The sequence below is a fragment of the Panthera tigris genome, chromosome A2 (genome assembly GCF_018350195.1).
Source record: "Panthera tigris isolate Pti1 chromosome A2, P.tigris_Pti1_mat1.1, whole genome shotgun sequence".
Taxonomy (NCBI): Eukaryota; Metazoa; Chordata; class Mammalia; order Carnivora; family Felidae; genus Panthera; species Panthera tigris.
The window spans coordinates 90,077,648-90,100,964 of NC_056661.1; the positions used below are offsets into that span (position 1 = coordinate 90,077,648).

At 41.3% G+C, this 23,317-nt stretch overlaps 1 protein-coding gene across 2 annotated transcripts in view; it reads right to left on the minus strand.

Annotated features, from left to right (window-relative positions):
• Positions 1–23,317, minus strand: part of ELAPOR2 (endosome-lysosome associated apoptosis and autophagy regulator family member 2) — a 175,520-nt gene that overhangs the window by 82,104 nt on the left and 70,099 nt on the right. For both annotated transcript variants that reach the window (XM_042965415.1, XM_007076772.3), the window contains exon 2: positions 4,342–4,462. Coding sequence is in view for 1 of the 2 variants with exons in the window: in XM_007076772.3 (XP_007076834.2) it covers positions 4,342–4,462 (121 nt within the window). In the remaining variant the exon portion in view is untranslated. The remainder of the gene's footprint in view (positions 1–4,341; positions 4,463–23,317) is intronic.

Consider the following 23,317-nt stretch of genomic DNA (forward strand, 5'->3'; position numbering starts at 1 on the left):
CATGACTAATATTTGAAGGGGAAAGCAACAGAAGACACTCCCAGGAGGGAGAGGTATCTTGTAATGTTTATGTCCACCTCAGTGCCTTAGACTTGTCTGAAAATACGTAAGGAAATAAGTAAAGGAATCCTCTGCCCATTCCCAGTAGCCAGGCTTTTATTTTTAAGGTTTGGGCCTTTTCCCCAGTGAGACAGAGATAGAGAGAAAGGGAGAGGGAAAGATGGGGGGGATGGAGGGAAGGAGAGGAAGGGAAGAAGAAATGAGGGATGAGAGAGAAGGAAGGTATACCCCCACCCAGGCAAGCATTCCAAAAAGACTATTGTTTGTGATGATCTAACAAGGTCAAGGAGACCCCAGAGGGTCAAGGCAAGATTTTAGGGAGTTGACCCAACAGTGGAGAAGAGGTGGAGTAGAGATAGGGTCTCTGTCCCTTGCTCTGGGAGAAGACAAGGAGTGTCGTAGTCCAGCAACGGCATGTTGTCTGCGAGCTGGGCCTGAGTGACACCAAGACCTCAAATGACCAGTGACACTCACAAACACAAGTCTCCTGGCACCAGGGCTTTGGAGAAGCAGCATAGTTCTCTGGAGCTAAGCCTGGAATTACCAGACAGAAGGAGGGAAATGAGGGCATCTCAGGGGCCTGCCTGGAGCAGTATTACCTGAGAGACTGAGGAGCTTGCCCCAGCAGACGGGACAGGAGGACAGTGGGGGGCCACTGTCCGTTAACAACCAGAGGCCTCTCTATGCCGTTTCCTGAGCCCTACAAGCTTCCCACTCGCATACCACCCAGAGTTCTAGCACAACACAGACTTCACCAACTTCACTTACAAGAGTCTCGCAGCCAGGTTTTTTATATGATTTTTTTTAATAAAGATTATACAATATAGCCTGCCCATCAATCTTCTGGAAAAATTTACAATGGTTACCTGAACATTCCTATCAGCCTTTTCCTAAGGAAAGGCCTGTACTGCTTCTCCTGATTAAAAAAAGAAAGAAAGAAAAAAGAAAAAAACCTACCCAATTACATTCTGAAGCATCTACAGCAATTTCAACTGAGCCCAAACTCTGGGTGTGATTTCATTTAGACATTACGATATGGAGAAATTAAGTCCAACTCAATAATTGCCCTAATACTCTTCAATTATTTGAAGTTGCCACATATCATATTTCTCTTTTCTTTTTCCTTGTGGCCCAACTACTGGGCCACATCATTATGACCTAACTACTGAGTCTAGCACCTATGGGCATCACTCGCCAGCCAAGGTTGTGGTATCGTCCCACGGCTTGCAAGAAGCATGCCAATCCAGAACCGTAACACTTTTAGCCTCCTTTATCCTTGAACCACAAGAGTTTCTAAAATCCTCCCTTGAAGATATGCACCAATAAGCTTTACATCTCCCACGTGGGACCCAGTAAAGTCCCCCATCCTGACGTGGCAGCCTAAATCAGAGGCAGGCTCTGGAATCAGACATGTCTGTACTTGAATCCTAGATCTGCCACATCCTGGTCATATGACCTGTGTAAGGTACTTCACTTCTTTAATTCTGACTTTTCTCATCAATAAAATGGAAACACTGGTATCTATCTGAGAGGGTTGTCATAAAGATACGATGGGAGAATGATATAAAGCCCTCAGCACAATGTTTAGCATACAATCGGTACATGAGAAATGATAGTTATTATTAGCCATAGAAAATCTAGGCCACTGAGCAAATACTCAGTTATTACTATAACTGCCTGCAGGAGTACTTTAATGTCTAGGAATGTGGTAAGCACCATGGTTAGTGCTAGGAATTAACTAAGCTTCTAAGTTACTTAGATATGTTTTTCATGCTTTTTAAAACAGTTTCTAGAGCAGACATAATCACATTATGCGGAAATAAATGAAAATTCAGACTTCAGAGAAAATGCCAAGATTAAAAATGTCCCCAGCCATCATGTCAGTATTGTCATTTTAAAGTCAGTACCATTTTTAAAGTAAGTAGTATCATTTTTAAAATAAAAATTAATAGTGCCTTGATTACTAGTCAATTTTTTTTAGAAAAGTTCTAGCTGGAGTGTGAGATTCATAACATTATCTTTGGAAGACTGGTAAATAATGTGCAAAAAAAAAAATGTCCCTGGCCTTCTTCAAATAGAAATATTTCCATTTAAGCATCAAATCTATGATAGATTTTTGAACCTTTGGCCAATACCTTTAATCAGTGATATGCTGGTGAATGTTTAACAACCAGCTCTCAGGGGAAAGGAGGCACCTGGTTTGTACAATTTGCCAGTTTCCATGGTGTGAAATACTCCACCCAGGCCTGTTTCAAACTAATAATCAGTTTCCAAAAGCCAGTGCCAGCCAGCACCACCACAGCACCCAGATAAGGAGTAGTGTTCATAATGATTAGGTAGTCTACCCCAACAGGGTTGCTTACAAGGGAACCAAGGAATTAGCTCACAAGTAAAAGGCAAATATAGATTTAAAAAATATACAGATTTTCTAGGAAAGTAACTGAAGCATCTTACAACAGGCTAATTCCACAGGTATTTTTCAGACTGTTTCCCTTTTGCACTCAAATTCCCCCTTAGTGAGAGCTATGCTCTTTCTGCATAGGAGGCTGACAACATTCCAGCCTTATATCAGCTTATTCTATAGTGACCTTGCTATCCTCTGAAGAATCATGCCAGACTGAGGGGCACCTGAGTGGCTCAGTTGGTTAAGCGTCCAACTTTGGCTCAGGTCATGATCTCATGGTTCATGAGTTCAAGCCCTGCATCAGGCTCTGTGCTGACAGCTCAGAGCCTGGAGCCTGTTTTGGATTCTGTGTTTCCTTCTCTCTCTGCCCCTCCCTGGCTCTCACTGTCTGTCTGTGAAAAAGAAATAAACATTAAAAAAAACTTTTTTAAAGAGTCTTGCTAGACTAAAGTCTTCAGTGGCTAGAAGGATCCCAGGTTCTCTCTTTATTCATTGAGGATCTTCCACTAATTTTCCCCATAAGACTACTGCTGTCTTCCTGTCTCCCTTTCATCAGTAAACCCACCACCCATGCTAATACCTTCTCTAGCCAGTAAGAGAGACAGGTTCTATGAATGGGAAAGAATTAACAATCCTTTAATAATTTGCTTATCTATTTGTTCTTGTATTTGGAAACAGAAAAACTTAGCTTTTAGGAATACCATTTTGGAGACAGCATGAAACCCCAAAAAAAAACCTGTCTGTGTCTTACTTCTGGCTTTGAACTCCAATCTATCCCGAGACTACTTCACTGCAGGAACTCATCACTCAACAAATGAAAGGATTAAAAAAAGGAGAGTTTATAAATGAAAACAAATTTAATAACCTATTTCTCTATTAACTCATAATGCTGCACTTCCAACCTGTTTAATTGCTAAAAGACAAGCTACTGAATGTGACATTCATCAATTCTACCATCTGTCTGTAGGTTACACTAAAAAGGCAAATTACATTACTTCTTTGGCTTAGAAAAAAAACAAACCCAGCGCTAAATGGAGGAGTTTTACGCATGGATGTTGGTGATGATAGCAAAGCAATGAGAATGTACTTAATGCTGCTGATCTGTACACTTAAAAAATGGTTCAGATGGTAGAGTTTATGTCTTTTTTACCCAAGGTTTGGAAAACTTTTTTAAAAACGTAAAGAAAAAAATCTATTAAAGAGAAATTCTGCCACTCCGCCTTCCAGAGTTGCAACTAAGACAGTAAACCAGATTTTAAACAGATTTTCTTAAAAATAAATAAAGGGTGCCTGGGTGGCTCCATCAGTTAAGTGTCCAGCTCTTGATTTCGATTCAGGTCATGATCTCAGGAACCACGAGCCCGGCATAGGGCTCTGCACTGACAGCGTGGAGCCTGCTTGGGATTCTCTCTCTCTTTCTTTCTCTCTCTCTCTCTCTCTCTCTCTCTCTCTCTCTGCCCTTCCCTGGCTTGTGCACATGCCCAATCTCTCTGAAAATAAATAACTAAACAGGAAGGAAGGAAGGAAGGAAGGAAGGAAGGAAGGAAGGAAGGAAGGAAGGAAGGAAGGAAGGATGGAAGGAAGAAAGGAAGGAAAGAATGAAGGAAGGAAAGAAGGAAGGAAGGAAAGAAGGAAGGAAGGAAGGAAGGAAGGAAGGAAGGCAGGCAGGCAGGCAGGCACCTTCAACACTGCCTGTGTCTAATTACAGACTTCAGGCATAAGGGCACCAAGTATTAAGAAGAAGCTTTTGCTCTGCTAGATGTCAATGCTATATGCTCATTTTTCTAAAAGTCTCTTACATTCATTATAATTAACTTCGTGGGCCAAACGGATACAGTTTAATCAGGAAAACGAACAGTCAAAAATTCAAAACCTACTGCATTCTTTGCCTCTCACTGGGTCAGGCAGGCCAGAGCAGTCCACTGCAGAATTCGGAATGGCGACTCTCCACCGGGAGCCGCTGCTATCACATTCTGTATATTCAAAGTGGTAATCTTTCTGCAAACAATCACAAAAACAAGCCTTTGTTAGAGCCAGTTTTAATGGGATGACTGTGCTTTCTCAATCACCCCGCAACCTGCACACAAGCCTGATTCCAAACAGTACTCTCTGCTTGACTCTCGGTCTTACCCTATTGCCTTCACACCAAGCAGGGCTTTGTTTTTTGTTTGTTTGTTTATCAAAACTCTATCAGGCCGGGCACTGAGTAGGCTCTGAGGATATGAGGAGGAACAGCCAATGCTCTCAAGCTGTGACCATTGACCTTGAGTCTCACCTCCTAGAAAAGCACACTACAGCACACTACCCTCTTTCTTTTGCAGATATTTTTAAGCTCCAAATAATTGATAGATATGATCCTAAGGGCTAAATAACACTAGGAAACTGAATACCACCCCTGTCCCCAGTTGTTCAAAGAAAGAAGAAACCATTCCCACTGACCTAATTCTCTGCTTAAAATTTAACAGCAGGTATAATAATTAATCATCTAAATGTTAGTAAAAGGCAGTTTTTTAAGCACCTTTCCCAGGCTCCATACACACCCACCACAGCAGGCTGCCGTCAATCACAGAATATAAAATAGACATTTATTACAAACGCCAAATTAAGACCAAACCCACTTAGCTCTAGCTTTTGGGTGCTTTGATGTTTTCACAATGACCCCTCCCCTGGTCAGAGCACATTACAACTGTGAGGTGCTTGAACTGAGGGAGAACAAGGACACAATGTCATTGGAGCATTTTAAGAATGAAAGAAATTCTAAATCCTCCCCCAAATATTTTCAGTTCAATATCCTCTTTATTCAGTGAATATCTTGGATGTGGCTATTTGGATTCATTCACTCAATTTTGCCTCCCTTACTATATCAGTGACCAGAGAGAACAGAAAACTCAAGTCCTATCAACATCGGGAAAATCAGGTGTGTGAGGTGGAAAGGTGTATGTGTGTGTGTGTGCTTACGCATGCACACATGTGTACACAGAGAAAGAATGTCACTTAAGAAATGGCTCCTGAAATCACAAAGGTGTGGAGTTGAACTCCCATCTCACTACACCAGGTACAATCTGTGTAATACTGGGCAAGCCACTTGACTTCTCAAAGCATCCATTTTTCATGAGTAAACTTAGAAGAATATTTCCTACCTTGTATGGCTGTGTGGAAATTGTTTAAGATAATGCATGGAAAATGTTAGCTATATCAGGCTACACTGAGTTAGCGCTTGATGAATGGTAGAGATATTATCCTTACTAAGGATCATGAGGGTGGAGACGATGATAGAGAAAGGAGGTAGTGGAGATGTGGTAAATCACAAACTGTCTGAGTCTGTTTCCTCTGCTTCAGTTTCTGCATATACATAAGATAAAATGATAAGGGATCAGAATGTAGAGAAGGTGGAATTATCAGGCTGGAAGCAAAGGTTTTTATGCTGCATTGAGACTCTGCCTCAGAAATAAAATTTAGTATACCTTCAGGCGATCCTCTGTGAATATTATTTTTCTACTCAAATATCTGACCACTCAAGACAACAGATAATTTGAGATGAAGTTGACAAGATCCTGGTTTCAAATATGGCTTACTGTCAGTTAAGGGCAAATCTACATACCTAAAAAAAAATCATTTTTAGCAGCCAAATGGGAAAAATTTTCCAGAAGAAAAGTTGGGAAGAGGGAAGGAAGGAAGGAGGGAGGGGGGAAGGAAAGCAGTAAAAGGTCACTAAATGTAACTACATACCATGGTCAAACACAGAAGTCATCATAAAGTAAAAAATAAACAACAAAACAAATGGGTGAAGAAACAACACACAACAAAGGTTAATTAACAATCCTGGGTTTCTAAAAACTAATCCAGGAAAGGACGAACAATTATTTGGAAATATGGTCAAAGAACATACACAACTCATTAAAGAGCGATACAAACTAAAAAAGTTAAACCTTGACAAAGAAATACAAACAGTTTTCATCAAGTTGGCACATTTTTAAAATCATGTTTAAAAGTTTTCTAAGGCCTGGGTGACTCACTCAGTCAGGCATCTGACTCGATGTCTTGATGTGGGATCAAGCCCCACATCAGGCTCTGTGCTGACAGTGTGGAGCCTGCTTGGGATTCTCTGTCTTCCTCTCTCTCTGCCCTTCCCCCGCTTCACAGGTGTGCACTCTCTCTCTCAAAATAAATAAACATTAAAAAAAAAAAGTTTTCTTAGACTTCAGTGCAGTAAAAGGGGCACTTGTGTGCCTCCCATCACAGAGTAAAGTGATGCAACCTTTCTGGAGAAAAGTGGATCAGTAGCTTTAAAGTGGTCAAAAATTTGAACCTCAAATCCCTCTGGTAGCACCCAATCTAAGGGGGAAAAACAGTTAATGTGGTCAGAGATTTATGTGCAAAAATGCTCCTCACAGCTTCCCTATAACTAGAAGTAGTACCATTAATAGCTGAACATGATAGAACCATACATTATTTATCTGACATTGTTCACATGCATCTACACATGCATCGGTACTCATAACAGTGACATGGTTCAGGAAGGACAGTGAACAATATTGCCATGGTTCAACTGAAACTCAGACTGGCTGAATGATTTAGCCAGAGACACCCAGCTACTATGTCACATAGCTAAGAGCAGAAGTCAAGCCTTGTGTTTATTTACCAGAGTTTTCAGTTTAGATAACACCATTATGCTTAAAATAGAAGGTTACTGTTTTAAAATCGAAGGAATGGGAAAAGTTTCTAGTATCAAAGCCTGATGGTTTGACAAGTCTAACAGTGAGCCTGGGGATGTCGTATATTCAAACAGGAGACGAGAGCACGCAGAGAAGCAGAAACCATTGGATTCCCCCCTACGTTTCACAGTTCTGATGGCAACAAGTCCAACATGAGTATCACTGGGCCAAAATCAAGGTGTCAGCCTCCCTCCAGAGACTCTAGGGGAGAATCCACTTCTTGCCTCTTCCAGTTTCTGGTGGCTGCTGGCATTTGTTGGCTTACAGTCTCCACCTCTGCAATCACACTACCTTCTCCTCTTCTGTCTTATCTCCCTCTGCTTCATTCTCGTAAGTACACTTGTGATTACATTTAGGATCCAGTTAGATAATAAAGAATAATCCCCCCATCTTAACTTATTCACATCTTCCAAGTCCTTTTTTCCATAAAAGATAATTCATGGGTTCTAGGGATGAGGACATGCCTATGTTTTCTGGGCAGGGAAGGCATTATTCAACCTACTACAATCCACTCCCTGGCTCCAAAGGCACATGTCCCTCTCACATGCAAAATATATTCACCGTATCCCAACATTCACTAAAGACTCAACACATTATAGCACCAACTCAAAATCCAAAACATCATCTATATCTCATCAGCTCCAACGTCCCAGAAGTAAACCTCCAAATCAGGTATGGGAAGACTTCATTATGATACACATTGAGGCAACATTCCTCTCCATCTGGCACCTGTGTTACCTGCTTCCAAAATACAATGGGTTTGGACCTTAACAACAGTTATAGACATTCCCATTCTAAAACGGATAAACTGGAAGGGAGAAAGGGAAGGAATAAGCCAACAGTCCCAAGTAATTTCAAAATCTATCAGGACAGATTCCATTAGTATTCCATTAGAAACAATCCTCTGTAGTTTAGGGCTCCAACATCTGGGCCCAGAGCTCCACCCTCAGAGTCATTCTTAGGTTGTTTTTTTTGTTGTTGTTGTTTTGTTTTTTTGTTTTTTTGCTTTGTTTTTTGAAAAGGAGAACATATTTGCAGCTGAGCTGGTTTATTAAGCTGTTTCTTGCCTGTAAAATTTTGGGATTCCAATGGCCTTCCTCCATTTCACCCCCCTCTGTTCCTTTCAGTTCAAGCTGGCGGTGTTTCTGCTCATGTTATCAAAAACCTTGTGAGTCTCCTGTGCATGTCACAAGATTCATTCCATTAGATGGAGGATCTTCCATAGATCTTTCCTGGACAGTCCCAGCCCTATTCCTGGCTTCTGCTGAGAGGGTTAAAAAGACCCATGAGTCTGACACCCAATTTCCTCAGCACTAGCAAAAGGTTTTCCAGACACATTCTTGGGCTTCTCTCCTCAGCGTACTTTCATAATGGCGGGTCTCCTGATTTTAGCATTGTCTGCAACCTGGACAAAATGAGAATTTCCCCAATCATCAAGTCTGGTTTCCTTTTTATTTAAGAATTCTTCCTTCAATTTGTCTATTTCCTCTCACATTTTACAACAAGCAGCAAGAAGGAACCAGGCCGTACCTTCAATACTTTGCTCAGGAATCTCCTCTGGAAATATCCAAGCTCATCACTTATAAGTGTTGCCTTCCACCCAAACGTAAAACAAAATTCTTCTACATTTTCCACTACTATATAACAAGGACCATCTTTTCTCCAATTTCCGATGGCATATTCCTCATTTCCTTCTCGGCCCTAACCAGTAGCACCTTCACTATCTCTACCAACATTCTGCTTAGGGCAGTTCCCCTTTTCTCTACTGTGCTCCTCACCAAGTTCTCACTGAGCCCTCAATGGCAGAGTCTTTGGTACTCACATTTCTGCCAACAGTCTGTTCCAGCCAACCCAGGCTTTCCCTACAATGTGCCTTAAACTTCTTTCAGTTTCTGTTCTTTACCCAATTCTAAAACCACTTCCACATTTTTAGGTACGGTTACAGCAGCTCCCCACCTCTGGGTCGTAATCTCTGAATTGGTTTTCCAATGGCTGGTGTAACAAATTGCCACCAATTTAGCAGCGTACAACAAAAGAAATGTCTTCTTACAATTCTGGAGGCCAGTAGTCCAAGCATCGCTGAGGCATCAGCCAGGCCACGCTCCTTCTGGAGATTTCAGGGAAGAATCCATTCCTTGCCTTCTCCAGCTTCTGGTGGCTACCAGCATTTGTTGGCTTGTGGCCACATCACTTCAGTCTCTGCCTCCGTGGACACATTGCCTTCTTTCTCCTCCCACTGGGACTGCATTGAGGGCCCACTGAGATAATCTACTATCTCAAAATTCTGTCACATCTTCAAAGCCTTTTTTTGTTGTTATTTATCATGGAAAGGTAACATTCACAGGTTCCAGGGATTAGGACTTGGGCAGGGGAGCATTATTCAGCCTATCACAACCCACTATTGTAGAATGGCCTTGACCAGCCATGCACTTACATAATGGCTTCCTTGTGTCTCTTGTTCCCACTTATTTGTATTAGGAAGTCTTCCCTATTTTCACATCCCACTGAGAAGATCCTGGCCCTCATATGTAAAATTCAGGTAATTTGTTATCATCATTGCAAAATAATGATGCTGAGAAGTCTGACACGAATTCCAAAAGAAGGCCTCAGAATAAGCTAGGAAGCTCAGAAAACTCTCTTTTACCACTGTCATTCAAGTTGCCAATTAGGAGATGAAAACATCAATAAGAACAGGTCAAAGGCATACCATATTCTCTGCCTGTAATGGCAGATGTCATATGTCAATTAATTTTCCTAAAATTCTTTATCCTATCTGCCTCCTCCCAGTTACTGACCTCTCAAGGGCCACAGCTACTCTATGTTACAAAATGCTTAGGATCGCAGCAGGAAGCTTTAATGTGTTTATTCATAATTTAAAAATATTGAAATGCAGACGTATTTCATGAAGAGGGCAGCATTCAGGGTCAGGAATTTAGGTTGTAGCCCAAGCCAGATGGGTTTTAAATTATTTAATAGGCTATTTCATCTGGGCCGATAACAGAGAATTTTCTTTAAAATGTGTTTCTGAAGGCAACGCTTAAATCCATACCAAAGATGTAAGCAATAGTGTGAAGTAGTAAAATCACTAAAGATACAATATATACTCCTCAAATATTCTTATTGGTATTCAAGGTACCAAATAAAGAGAGTTAATAGCAAATAAGTTTTCAGATTTATACATAATACCCCAAAACTCTAGTCACAGACCCATCTACACCATTGAGCACTTCAGTGATCCCTTGGAAATGGGAATTTCCCAGGTGTTACAGAGCTATTAAAAAGGTAAATTTTTTCTTATACCAATGTAGAATACATGTCAAAGATTTTATGTATCATTAATTAGCAAGTCAATCCGTAGCATGTTGTAACAAGTTCCAAGGAGAATTCAAAGAACACCCATTAGCTGGCAATCAGGAAAGCGAAATGAACAAAGAGATGCAGAAAGAGTAAATATCCAGAGGATGATGATGAATTAATTGCATTCCAAAGAATAAGACACACTCTCACCTCCATGGACAAGAGTCATCTGTATTACTATTGGTTTCCTATAACTCAACAGTGTTGTAAAATAGTTCAAAGACAAAGGTATAGGCCCCTAGAGCAACTGATCATTCAAGCAAGGGGCACCACACAGGACACCCAGTCATCTTTTCTGCCTATTTCAGCATGTTTCACAAGTTTTCCTGACAAGTTGCAGGGGCAGAAGTCCTGATAATTTCAGGGCTCTAGACAGTTTATTGCCAAACATAATGACATGAATCAGAGTGTGCTCTAAAAACAATGCAACATCAGCTCGCAGGCCACATTCTCCAAATCACAGACTGGACAAAGCATTTGGACCTACCATACACAAAAGATGGCAGCTACTTAGACATGTCTGCAAATCCCAGAATGCTGGGGCACGGAGACACTGCCCCAAATAACAAAATGATGGTATCCTTCGAAAACTTTGCAGTGTAAATATGTGGGAACCAGAGAACAACCCAAAAAGAAATAGAGCATGGAATTACTACTGATCACCAAACATTTAAGGAAAGATAATCCCTCAGTAGAAATCATGGTACTCCCCCCAGAAACACATGCTCACAAATAAAAACCTAGGCACAAACTCTCAAAAAGCAAACTTTACAACTAAAACACAAAATATCAGAATACAATGGAATAAACACTGGAGTCCCCAAGTGCCCCTGACAAACACTCTCCTTGACCAATCTTAAGGCTAGCTCCTCTGAACTCTCTTCCCGGGGAAGCCTTGGCCTTTGGGCGTCTGTGTTCATCTTTGCGTCACCCAGTTTTAGAAGTCAGTTTACCCAGAATCTGCCCCCACTTATACTTGATGGTTTCCCACCCTGCTCCCTGCCTATGAACCCCCACTTGTCCGTGCTATATTCAAAACCCAGCCCATTTCTCTACAACGTCTCTTTTCTGCTATTACAACCGTTCCAGAATAAAATCTGTTTTTACTCTTTGAACCACCAACCAGTTCTGGTTTCCCCTGACACCCCCAAACACAAAAGTTGTTTATATTTCAAAAGCTTCATGGCATCCACAAAAAGCTTGGGGTATTGCCTCTAAGCATGAGGACAACTATTAGAATTTTACTACACATAGGCTAGCCAATGATTCAAATAAATCTCACATATAAAAATAATATGCATATATACATGTCTTGACAATACACACATTTTATATGAAACATTAACATATATAATGATTTATGCTTATAATAATATGTATCATTTTTTATGTTAACATTAATATATACCATTCTTTACTATGTGGCACTTGGTTTATTAAATAACCACTATGGCCTAAGTGCTATGGGGAAGATCTAACATAATTACAACGCATAGTCCTTGTACTCAGGCTTATTATTTTGTTGGGAGCAGACAGGACACACACGTACCATATGATTTTATAAGAAAGCATAAAGATTAGGGGCTCCAGAGTAGAATACAAGTATCACAGGTCAGTGTTCAAATCAAAACTCCTTCTGGTGAAAATTACCAACAAACATCCCTTAACTCTCCCATAAGGTACAATGTTGTTCCACTTCTCAATAAATTCATCGCAGTCTAAACCCTCTAGCAGATATCTACTGTAGAGGCTGTTTCAGGCAAACAGCCTTGATCGATGGAACATAGAAAGGGCCGATAGTCAACACCTGGCTGAATACAGACAGGCCCATCATGGGACCCACCTCAAAAAATCCACAGGCCATAACTAACCAATGGGCTACTTACAACCAGGCACAGCTACCAATAAAGGGGAAGATTCTGGGGTTCCTGGGTGGCTCAGTCGGTTAAGCATCCAACTTCAGCTCAGGTCATGATGTCACAGTTTGTGGGTTCAAGCCCCACATCAGGCTCTCTGCTGACAGCTCAGAGCCTGGAGCCTGCTTCTAATTCTGTGTGTGTGTCTCTCTCTCTCTCAGTCTGTCCCTCCCCCGCTTATACTCTGTCTCTCTCTGTCTCTCAAAAATAAATAAACATTCAAAAAAAAATTTTTTTAAAAAGGGGGGAAGATTCCATATGTCACCATACCTCCTCACCTTCCCCCTTTTAAAACAGCCCCTATCCACGGCCTTGCTGCAGACAGCCCCTCCTCTGCTGTCCTGCCTCCTGCTCTCTTGAGGTGTATTCTATAAACTTCTGTCGCCTTTGTCACTGCCCGCACCACTGACTTCCACCCAGTCAGTCGCCCCCCATTTGGGGGCCCTCATCTGATAAGGAGAGACACCCCATCTAGACACCACAACTATTTCTTAGCACCCAAATGGCTTGCTTTTTAGGAGCCATGTTTTCTGGAAAAATAAGGGAGAATGTGCATGAGGTGACCTCATTATGTAATGATTTCAGAGTCAGAACAAATTTCTGTGAGCTGGACCACCTGAGCAGCTTTTGAGAAGAAAGCCCTGAAAGACAGCAGGGTTTGTACGCATTCTAGCCCTACCAGTTCCTTCATGGTTAGTTTGATAGGGTGTGACAAACAGTGACACAAAGCCTGAAGGTAATATGCCTGAAGATATGCAGTGAAATACAGTAGCCTGAGGGTGGAGAGACAGATGAGCCACTGAGTGAACTAATAAAAGAACAAACGAAACTGCCTGGTCTTCTGTGGAAGACCTCAGGGGAACTCTGAAGTTTGTTCACGGCAGTGATCCGTCAATGAGAAATTCAGTTCCGAGTAGCCCCTAGAGTCAACTAAGAGGTGACCACAGTTAATTATAGAGACGCAGTAGATGAGCACACACTGTATTCAAAAGAATACAGGCAGTTAGAGGACTCAGGCCTCACAGAAGAAGTGCTAAGACCTACGAGAACACGCACACAAGAATGGGACAAAAAGAAGCAAATATAATCCATTTTCTTCATATATGGTTCCTTCTCCTTGAACGTTTTTATGTAAAGCATTGAGAACAGCACACCCTGTATTTGATGAGACTGCAGCTCCTTTGGGAGGAAAGCTCTCGAATCGAAGTGCTCAGCAAACAGCTTGCACCCATATTTGAGACAGCGAAGCAGCAAGAAGGAAAAAGAATAGGAGCCTATAGGGCCTCACACAAATACTTTGACTGCACTCCAGTGAGTGAGCAAACTCATCCTACTTATATGCGAAGGTCAAAAGTGTGAGAATACTTACTGCAGACACACACGCATCTTATAATAAAAACTTCCTTAGCCCACATTATCAAGTACATGTGCACAGTAGCAATGTGCAGTAATATTTATATTCAGATTTTTCTTTTATAAAAGGAACGCGGAGTTACCATGGGAACCTAAGGCTAAGTGAAGTAATAGGTATCTGATCTATTTATGACACATCCTCTTCGCCACATTTGCAGACACTATTGCTTTTGTGAAATTATTTTGACAAAGTTCATGTTTTAAATTGGAGTTCAATGTCTCTCTGTGTAAACAGGGCCTCATAAGCAGTCACTTCATTTTATAAATCAATATATATTTATTGAGCACCTCCCATGTGCCAGGCGTAGACACGTGGACGCTGGGGATGCTGCAGTGAACAAAGCGGCCTAGTCCCTCGTCTCATTGGGCTTACATTTTAGTGTCAGTAAAAAGTGCCCAGGGCTTCTTGGAAGAATCCAGGCTAGACCATTTTCCTTCTATGGTGTCTCAATGCAAGTTTTTAAAGGGACAGGCAAAGAACTGGAAACAACAGACCTAGATCCCAATCTCACCTCTACCAGTGAGAAACTGAGCTAGGGAAATGGACGGGACCCCATCAGAGAAACAGTTGGGTTTTTTTTCCTTTGCTTCTGTTCCAGCTTCTATTCTTGCTAGGATCTACAGCCCCACCCTACTCTGCACATGTCTTGTAATGCCAATACTGTATGTCCTCCTTGGAAAGGGCAAGGAGTCAATCACTTCTCTAGAAGAGATAACATCTAACAATGGACCAGGTGAGAATGGCCAGAGACAGCTATCATAGGTGTATTCCAGACCACCAGAGCTAGACATCTCCACACCAAGGCCCCCTGGCTCCAAGGAATAACACCTGGGCTCTTGTCTTTGTTCTAAGCGGTTCCTGGATGCCTGAGAGGATATGTGCACCTGACCACCATCCTCAATAAAACCCCCCAAACAAAGACAAGACTCATGCTTCTTTCCTGAGTCTCCCAGATGCTCTGTCCACATCTCCTCTCTCTATATCTTCAATAAACTTTGCTTTTACCTCCTGCTGGCTCACATTTGATTTCCATCCTGCGTGAAACTAAAGACCCTCTGGGCTGGTCCTACAGGATTGGGTCCTTAGGCCCGGCCTGCCTGCATCAAAATGTAAGACCTCAAGCAACTCAACCAACAGTATGCACTCAAGTGCATACTTGATCTTTGAAAGAAAACTGTAGAATTATAGTCTGTATCTCATATTTTCATGGCTCTTAATAAATGGGAACCAACTACCTCCTGTACTACCCTGCACTGTCAGGGAATAATATTCTAAACCAAGTCTACCCATAAAGAAATGAAGAAAACTTCAATTTTCTCAAGTAGTTTATAGCTAGACATCTATAATAGTACCAATATTGGAAATGCTAACTTTAATACTCTCATAGAAGATACTGAGTAAAAGTATTAAAAAGTCTTTAAGGGGGGCACCTGGGTAGCTCAGTCAGTTAAGCGTCCGACTTCGACTCAGGTCATGATCTCATGGTTCATGAGTTTGAGCCCCGCATCAGGCTCACTGCTGTCAGTGCAGAGCCCGCTTCAGATCTTCTGCCCCCCTCTCTCTCTGCCCCTCCCCCACTCATGCTCTCTCTCAAAAAAAAATTTTTTAAGTCTTTAAACACATGCAATCACTATTTTATTATCTAACTACATTTAAACTTGCTGAATTAAACATATGTTTGTCTTTGCTCCCACAAACCCACAAGAATTTCTCAGGAGAGTAAGGAGTAAAATCCTAACAGTTTAAAAAGACAAAGATAAAAAGATTAGAAGTGAAAATGACAATAGATGCAGATGTCAACAATTTTTTAGAAGACAGAAAGCCTAAGATGAGCTTTATCAACTTACCAAAGCAAGAAAATCTGAAAGCGAAGAACTACATAAGCAGATGAAATGAGAAGAAAGCTGATTTGAGCCGCAGGAAATCTCAGAACTGAAAGTACCAAATATCTCAGAAAGTCAACAAAATCTACGAACAAGACTGGTTGAAAACCTGTTTGAGAATATAGATCCCTTCCTCCCAATTCCCTTCCACATCATGACAAGAGATAAGAATTATTTCCTCTGGAAAAAGTGGAATAGGGAGTTTAAAGATTCGGGACATGAGCAAAACAAGTGGAAGGAAAGGCCTCTTGACGAAAATAGGGGACCATGTGAACTAAATACTGAATGATGAGATCTGCCTCAAAGACACTTACCCATCAACACTCAATGCCAACATCCAACCCAGCCACCTCCAACACCAGTGTCTTTTCCACTTGGGCCACCTTCCCTAAACACTAGCAGAACGACCTTCCTGCTCCCAAAGGAGCCCTCAGGGGCTGTGACACCTCACATTATGACAGTCACCCCTATCATTTCAACTGATTTTCATATATGCTTACCTTATAATTGATATTAGCTAGAATCTCAATTTTGTCCCTTGTCCACAAATACGGTAATTATTTTTGTTATTAACAATAACACTCACATTTGCAGAACCCTGTAAGCTTTCCAAAATAATGCTTATAACCTTTTCCGACTCGAACGAGGCCACAGCATAGCCCTATGTAGGAGGCAAGGGTCTTATCTCTGTCATGAGGGCCACTGTCCTGTTTCAGTCACCATCTCGTGCCTCCTGGATGGCTATCACCAGCAGCCTAAGTGGCATTCATCTTCTGCTCTTTCTCCCTCATGACGCTCTGCAGCCAGGTCTAATTATGTCATCCCTGCTCAGAACCCTGCAACAACTTCCATCTGGCTGAGGAAAAAGCACATAAAAGGTCTTTGTCTCTCCACATTTCGTTTCTCAACCTGTTTCATGTATGAAATATCGAAACAGGATATGTGCTACATGCTACACTCTTCCTTGCCTCCAGGCCCTCGCACAGGACTTGTTCTCTGCCTGGAAGGCTCTCTCTGCCCATACCTGGTCATAACCTAAGGACATCTGTACAGTAACAAAGCACCACGTAGCAGCTCTCTTTCAGTCTCATCCGTCACATTTGTGGGACCAAGGGCAAGGGTCTGAGGTGTCCGTTCCTCTTCTATACCCACCCACACCTTAAATAGTCTCCACACATACAAGTGACAATGCCCGCTGCCCACCCAGTCTGTCACCACTGCTCCCACAGCCCACAATCAGGATGCACCTGGGAAAAGCCCATGAAGGCCCTGGCAGCAGACCCAGGCCCTTAAAGCATACAGTTCAAAAGTCATGTCATCTAGAGCATGGCATACAAGGGTGGGGGGCAGGACATCCAGGTGGGTTCCTTGGCCAGGTGACTACGTGACAAGAGGAGGAACACACCTGGAAGAGGACCAGAATGACACCCTCTGCAGGTGGTAATGATCCCCACTGTATAACAACATCCACACAAAAAAGACAGAATATCCTAGGAGGGAGGAAGAATCCGATCTAACTTTGGAGGGCTTTCTTGAGTGAAGGTAATATATTTTTTTTGTTTGTTTATTTTTTTCCCCCTAACCTCAATTAAAACTGCACAGTGGTATGTAGAAGGCCAATTTTCCAAACAGGGAAAAGCCAAATCCCTGGAAATCCATCTATTCTGTCTAATTACACATGGCTGCAAGCTTATCTGTGTGTAATAGCAATTATACACTTTTTAAAATATTTTTGAGAGACAGACAGGGGAGGGGGGAGGGAGGGAGGGAGGGAGAGAGAGAGAGAGAGAGAGAGAGAGAGAGAGGAGAATATGAGTTGGGAAGGGGCAGAGAGAGAGAGGGAGACAGACAGAACCCAAAGCAGGCTCCAGGCTCTGAGCTGTCAGCACAGAGCCTGATGCCAGGTGCGAACCCACGAATCGTGAGATCATGACCTGAGACAAAGTCAGATGCTCAACTGACTGAGCCACCCAGGCGCACCATCAACTATACGTTTTTTATGTAAACTAGGCTGAAACTGAAAAGGCACCTTTGCTTCTGCAAAATTTGAGCAACTACTTACTATTTAATGAGCACCAAGAGAAACAGCATCAAAAGTTTCAAAAACGTATTAAAGGGGCACCTGGGCTTAGCCAGTTAAGCATCTGACTTCAGCTCAGGTCATGATCTCATGGTTTGTGAGACTGAGCCCCGTACTGGCCTCTGCACAGACAACAATAGTCTTCTTGAGATGATTCTCTCTCTCCCTCTCTCTCTGCACCCCTCCAACACCACCCCCCTCAAAATAAATAAACTTAAAAAAATAAAATACAAAAAACTTGAAAACAATCTAAATGTGCAACAAGAGACTGATTAATAAATTATTGTATACTCACGACAGGATTTTATATAGTCCATTCTAAAATGATAATGCCAATGCCATATTTAATAAAAATATTTCTGACATTTAAGTATAATATAAAGGTTAAGAAACACTATGCCTGAACCCTTTTAAGGTACATGAGTGTATAATCAGTATATGGAAAAGTGACTCAAGGTATATATACCAAAAGGTTGACAATAGTGAACTGAATGCTAAACATAGTGATTTCTATTTTCTCTTTTGTGATTCTGTATTTTCAAGTTTTTCTATAGTTAAAATGTGTTATTTTCTCTAAGTTGAGGTACTTGCTCTGCTAAGACAGAAAAAAGATGCTCATATTTCTCTTGACTTTAGGATAAGGTACCTGGTAGGACGTGCAAAAATTTGAAGGCTTTCACTGAAGGCTTATTCCATTACCATTCATTGGCACCTCAGTCTAGATTAGTTTCTCTGATGAGTGTCAATCACCAAGCAAGGCTTTAAGGACAAAGGTCCCAAGACATAGGTCAGATAAATTCTGTACAAGGTAACATGGAAGAAAAGACCCAGAGCATAAGTACTGGATAAGCAGGCAGATAGAAGGAGGATTCTGCTACAAGGAGGAAAAAGAAAAATGGCAAGAGTCAGAAGGGAGGAAAGAGAACAAGGAGGTACAGGAGTTCTGAAAACACACCTGCGGGATTCATGAACTTGGGCCAGGAAGAGGTAAACTCTACATCTGAATCCAGCTAAGCCATTGGCCAAGGGCAGACAGAAGAGATTTATAAAAATAAATTTTAAATTCAAAAGCTAATAATCATCAACGCTACCACTTGAAATTGAGCTTTACTTGTAAAGAGTGTCTACAGAAATAGCAGAGGTGACAAGTGGTTCTGAACATTTTGACATCTCAATCATGTTTTTGCTTGCAAATTTTGTGAGCTGAGTAAAAATAAGCTGAAGTTCTTTTGCCCTCAACTGATGCTATAAGAATCTCTCAAATAAATAGAATTTTTTAAAATCCTAATAACACCTATTTTCATAACTACACTCCTAGAAAACAACCTTAAAATATCTATTAAAAGGTTTTCCTTTTTAATCAGAAAGAATAAAAGTTGTTCTGTCTGACCAGCATCCTTTTCCCATTTCTATCAGGTAACAGTATGCCCCTTGCCCTAGTTACCTTTTGGGGAACTATTCTAAGATCCCATGCAGTTCTGAATGGGCAGCCTGGAACACCATGCTGTAATACAGACCTGTCATCTGGCCATTATTAGCAAATATTCACTGATGTCAGCCAACGTACAGAAAGCCCACCACAACTTCTCTTTCCCAGCCTGCCCCAAAAAACAAAAGTCAAGACAAAACAAGACACAGCAGGTGGATTGGGGAAGAAAATCAAAACTCAAATGATAACCAGCACACTGGTTCTTTCTTCTTCCTTTCTCTCCTGGCTTTGAGCCAAAGATGAGCCAAGTCGGGGACCTGTCTGGTAGGTGCAAACTTCAAAAGCTCCAAGAGAATCCTATCTTTCTGGCCACAGGACCAAGAAAAGTGAACTCTGTTACCTGGATAATGGCGGACAGGGAGGAGAGGACTATGGGCTTCGTTTTGTTTGTTTGTTTGTTTGTTTGTTTTGCCCTTGTTTTCCTCTTCCAGCCTTGCCCCAAGGCCAGCCCCAGTCTTAGACCTGCACTGATGACACCACAGTGACCCAGGAAGCTGACACTCCAAGAAAAAACCCATCTCTCTGGATAAAAGAACGAAAACAGGGGATTCTGCTGTGCAGAGTTTGGGAGAAAATCCTTTTTCTTCTCTCCCTTTCTTCTCTTGCCTCTTTACCCTATTCAGCAAGAATCACAGAAAAGTGTGGAGGCTAAAATATGCAGTAATCCCATCTTTCTGGCCATAGGAAGTAGAAAAAGGAGTCCCTGAGGAAATATCCCAAAGTGACGGCGAAGGGGATCGCCAGTTCTGTGTGTGGACCCACACACGCCCCAGGCTCACCTCCAAGCAGGCCCGTGTGGAATAGAGTGAAAGAATCACAGCCTTGCCACAGAGAACCCAAGTAAGGTATAAACCACCACTCCAACTAAACCCTGAGAGGCTCAAGAAGGAGGCAGAAACTCCAACCACCGAAAATAAAAAATAGACAATGTTTTGAAAACTGAATTAACACCGGAAATGCCACGTACAAAAGGTGGTGGTCTGAACCTAACCATGTCAGCCGTCTGTTAAAACAAACAAAAAAACTCTACAATTTTTAAAGGACCCAGAAGTCTCATAGCAGATTTTTTTAATGGAAGTATAATTGACACATAACATTATATTAGTTTCAGGTGCACAACACAGTGATCAATATTTGTATGTATTGCAAAAAGATCATAGTTAATAACCACAATTAGTTAACATCCATCACGATGCATATGTCCAAAATGTTTTTCCTGTGATAAGAACTTTTAAGATTTACTGTCTTAGCAGCTTTCAAATGTGCAGCACAGCATTATAAACCATAGTCATCATGCAGTGCAGGACATCCCCATGACTTATTTATCACTGGAAGTTGCATCTTTTGACCCCTTGTACCCATTTCGCCCACCCCCCACACTCTGCCTCTGGCAACCACCAATCTGTTCTCTGTATCTAGAAGCTCTACAACATAACATTTTAAATATCCAGAATAAAATGCAAAATTATTTTGACATACAAGGAACTAGGAAAAATCTGACCAATAGTCAAAATCAATCAGTATATGGTAACTCAAAATGCACAGATATTAAAATTATCAAAGAATTTTAAGCAGCTATTATAATCATCCCCCACGAGGTTACGATACTCAAAAGCCTGAGGTCCCCATGGCTGTTCCATATTTCAACCAATTCTTGGAGCTACCCCAAAAATACATGCACTCAATACCCTGTTTTAAAGCTGAAACTGATTTGAGCTGGGTTCCTGCCACCTTCAACCAAGAGTGCTGACAGATACCTGAGGTACAGGGTAGTTCCATGAAACCAACTCATATTCAAGACTGTCTCAAATCCCAGGTCAGGTAGATGACTGCAGGGGTTGTGACAGCTGCCAACCATTACTGAATAACATATACCAGTCACAGTGCCATGTTCTTCCCACAAATCTCAATGCTGTCCACAGCCTTTGAAGGGAGAGTTTTTATGGGTAAGGAAACTGGCAAATATTTAAGTAACCTCCCAGGGTCACACAGCTGATCTATAGCAAAGCTAGGAATAGAACCTAATCTAATCCTAAATCTGCCGAATTCCAAAGTATGACATCATGATCATGAGTTTCCATGTTAGGTCCTAAGAGCTAATGACAGATCTTAAAATCTTAGAAGCAGAAATCAACATAAAAACTGCTACCTCACAACCTGTCTCCGTAAGTCACAGAAAGCAGAATTTAGCCAGCAATAATTCCCTTTGCCCAATCCCTCTCCACACTTCCCTGCTGATTCCACCACTCTGTGTCCTGGGGAATCAATGACCTCAAAGTAAATTTAAAAATAATTCTAGGGGCGCCTGGGTGGCTCAGTCGGTTAAGCGTCCGACTTCGGCCTGGGTCACGATCTCGCGGTCCGTGAGTTCGAGCCCCGCATCGGGCTCTGGGCTGATGGCTCAGAGCCTGAAGCCTGCTTCCAATTCTGTCTCCCTCTCTCTCTGCCCCTCCCCCGTTCATGCTCTGTCTCTCTCTGTCTCAAAAATAAATAAACGTTAAAAAAAAAATTTAAAAAAAAAAAATAATTCTTCACAAGTTACTTGTTCCAAGATATCTTTAATTTCTATGGTAAGGCTTCTGATGATTCAGCTTTGTCTCTCTTCCTCTTATGTTGGTTTTAAAATAATATTTAATGTTTTGTTTTCTAACTACAAAGCAATACATGTTCAGTGTGACAAGTTTAGAAAATACGGAAACACACAAAGACAATAAATATCTGCTATAATCTCATCAACCAGAAATAACCACTGTTAGGATGTCAGTCATATTTCTAAGCAGGTTTTTATATCAAAAACTGTTATGAATTATATTACCTATTTGACATTAAGTCATATATATATATATTTACTTTGGAAAAATTAGAAAATACAGATAAGGATGACTTTCCTTTCTACAGGTTTCTCTTGATTCATATTTTCATTTTTTTAATGTTTATTTGTTTTTGAGGTAGGGGGGAAGGCACAGAAAGGGAGGGGAACAGAAGATCCAAAGCAGGCTCTGAGTTGACAGCAGACAGCCCGATGTAGGGCTCGAACTCAGGAACCGCGAGATTGTGACCTGAACCGAAGTCAGACGCTTAACCGTGAGCCCCCCAGGATGCCTTGATTCATATTTTTAAAGGCAATATACAATAGTCACTTCCAACAAGAAAATTAAACATGTGTCTTTCCAAAATATAATACACATCTCTGTACACAGGAATGAATTAAGACAAAAAAAAATACACAAGGCACACTGTTAGAAATTATAAAATCTATTTAATTTAATTTATTCTGTTCCCCAATACATACGGGCATCTTTGTGGAAAAATAAATATTTTCTCAGGGCTTTCCACAGCCTTTCCACAGCTATGATACAGCTCAGAAATGTTAAGCAGGCATATTATTCATAGCCTGAGATGACCCTGATTCTAGTCCCAGCACCTCCATTTTTTCAGCTGTGTGCCTTAGGAAAGCCACCTGACATCTCTGAGCCTTGATTTTCTTGTCTACTGGAATAAAGTTGAAATAGTTTCTCTTCGTATCTTATAGGACTGTAAGTAAATTAACGGACCACTATCCAAACATGAGATGATCATTCATACAGAAAAGAAAGTAGTGTTTAGGTTTGTGTGCCTAAAAACTTCTTACTGAATTACTATATTTCAGGCCACACCTTATACTAGGCATACAAATAAGTACTTCAACCTATTTAGCTTACTGTAGTTTACAAAGATGTTTCCCATGTATTTTCTGATGTGATCTTCGCGGCAGAAATGTGCAAGAAGGAGTACCACATCTCTTCAATTCTAAGATGCAAATCTGAAGACTGCTGAAATCCCTATCAAAAGAAACTTGTCACTAGCTACACAGAATGGCCTAACTGTCACAGCCGGGGCCTGTAAAAACTTAACAGTAAGTCAACGATCTATTCATTTGATTATCACTTCAGCTGAGTTATTTGTATCCCAAAAATTGAATGTTATCTTTGTGGCTTACAACAGCTGGAAAAAAAAAAT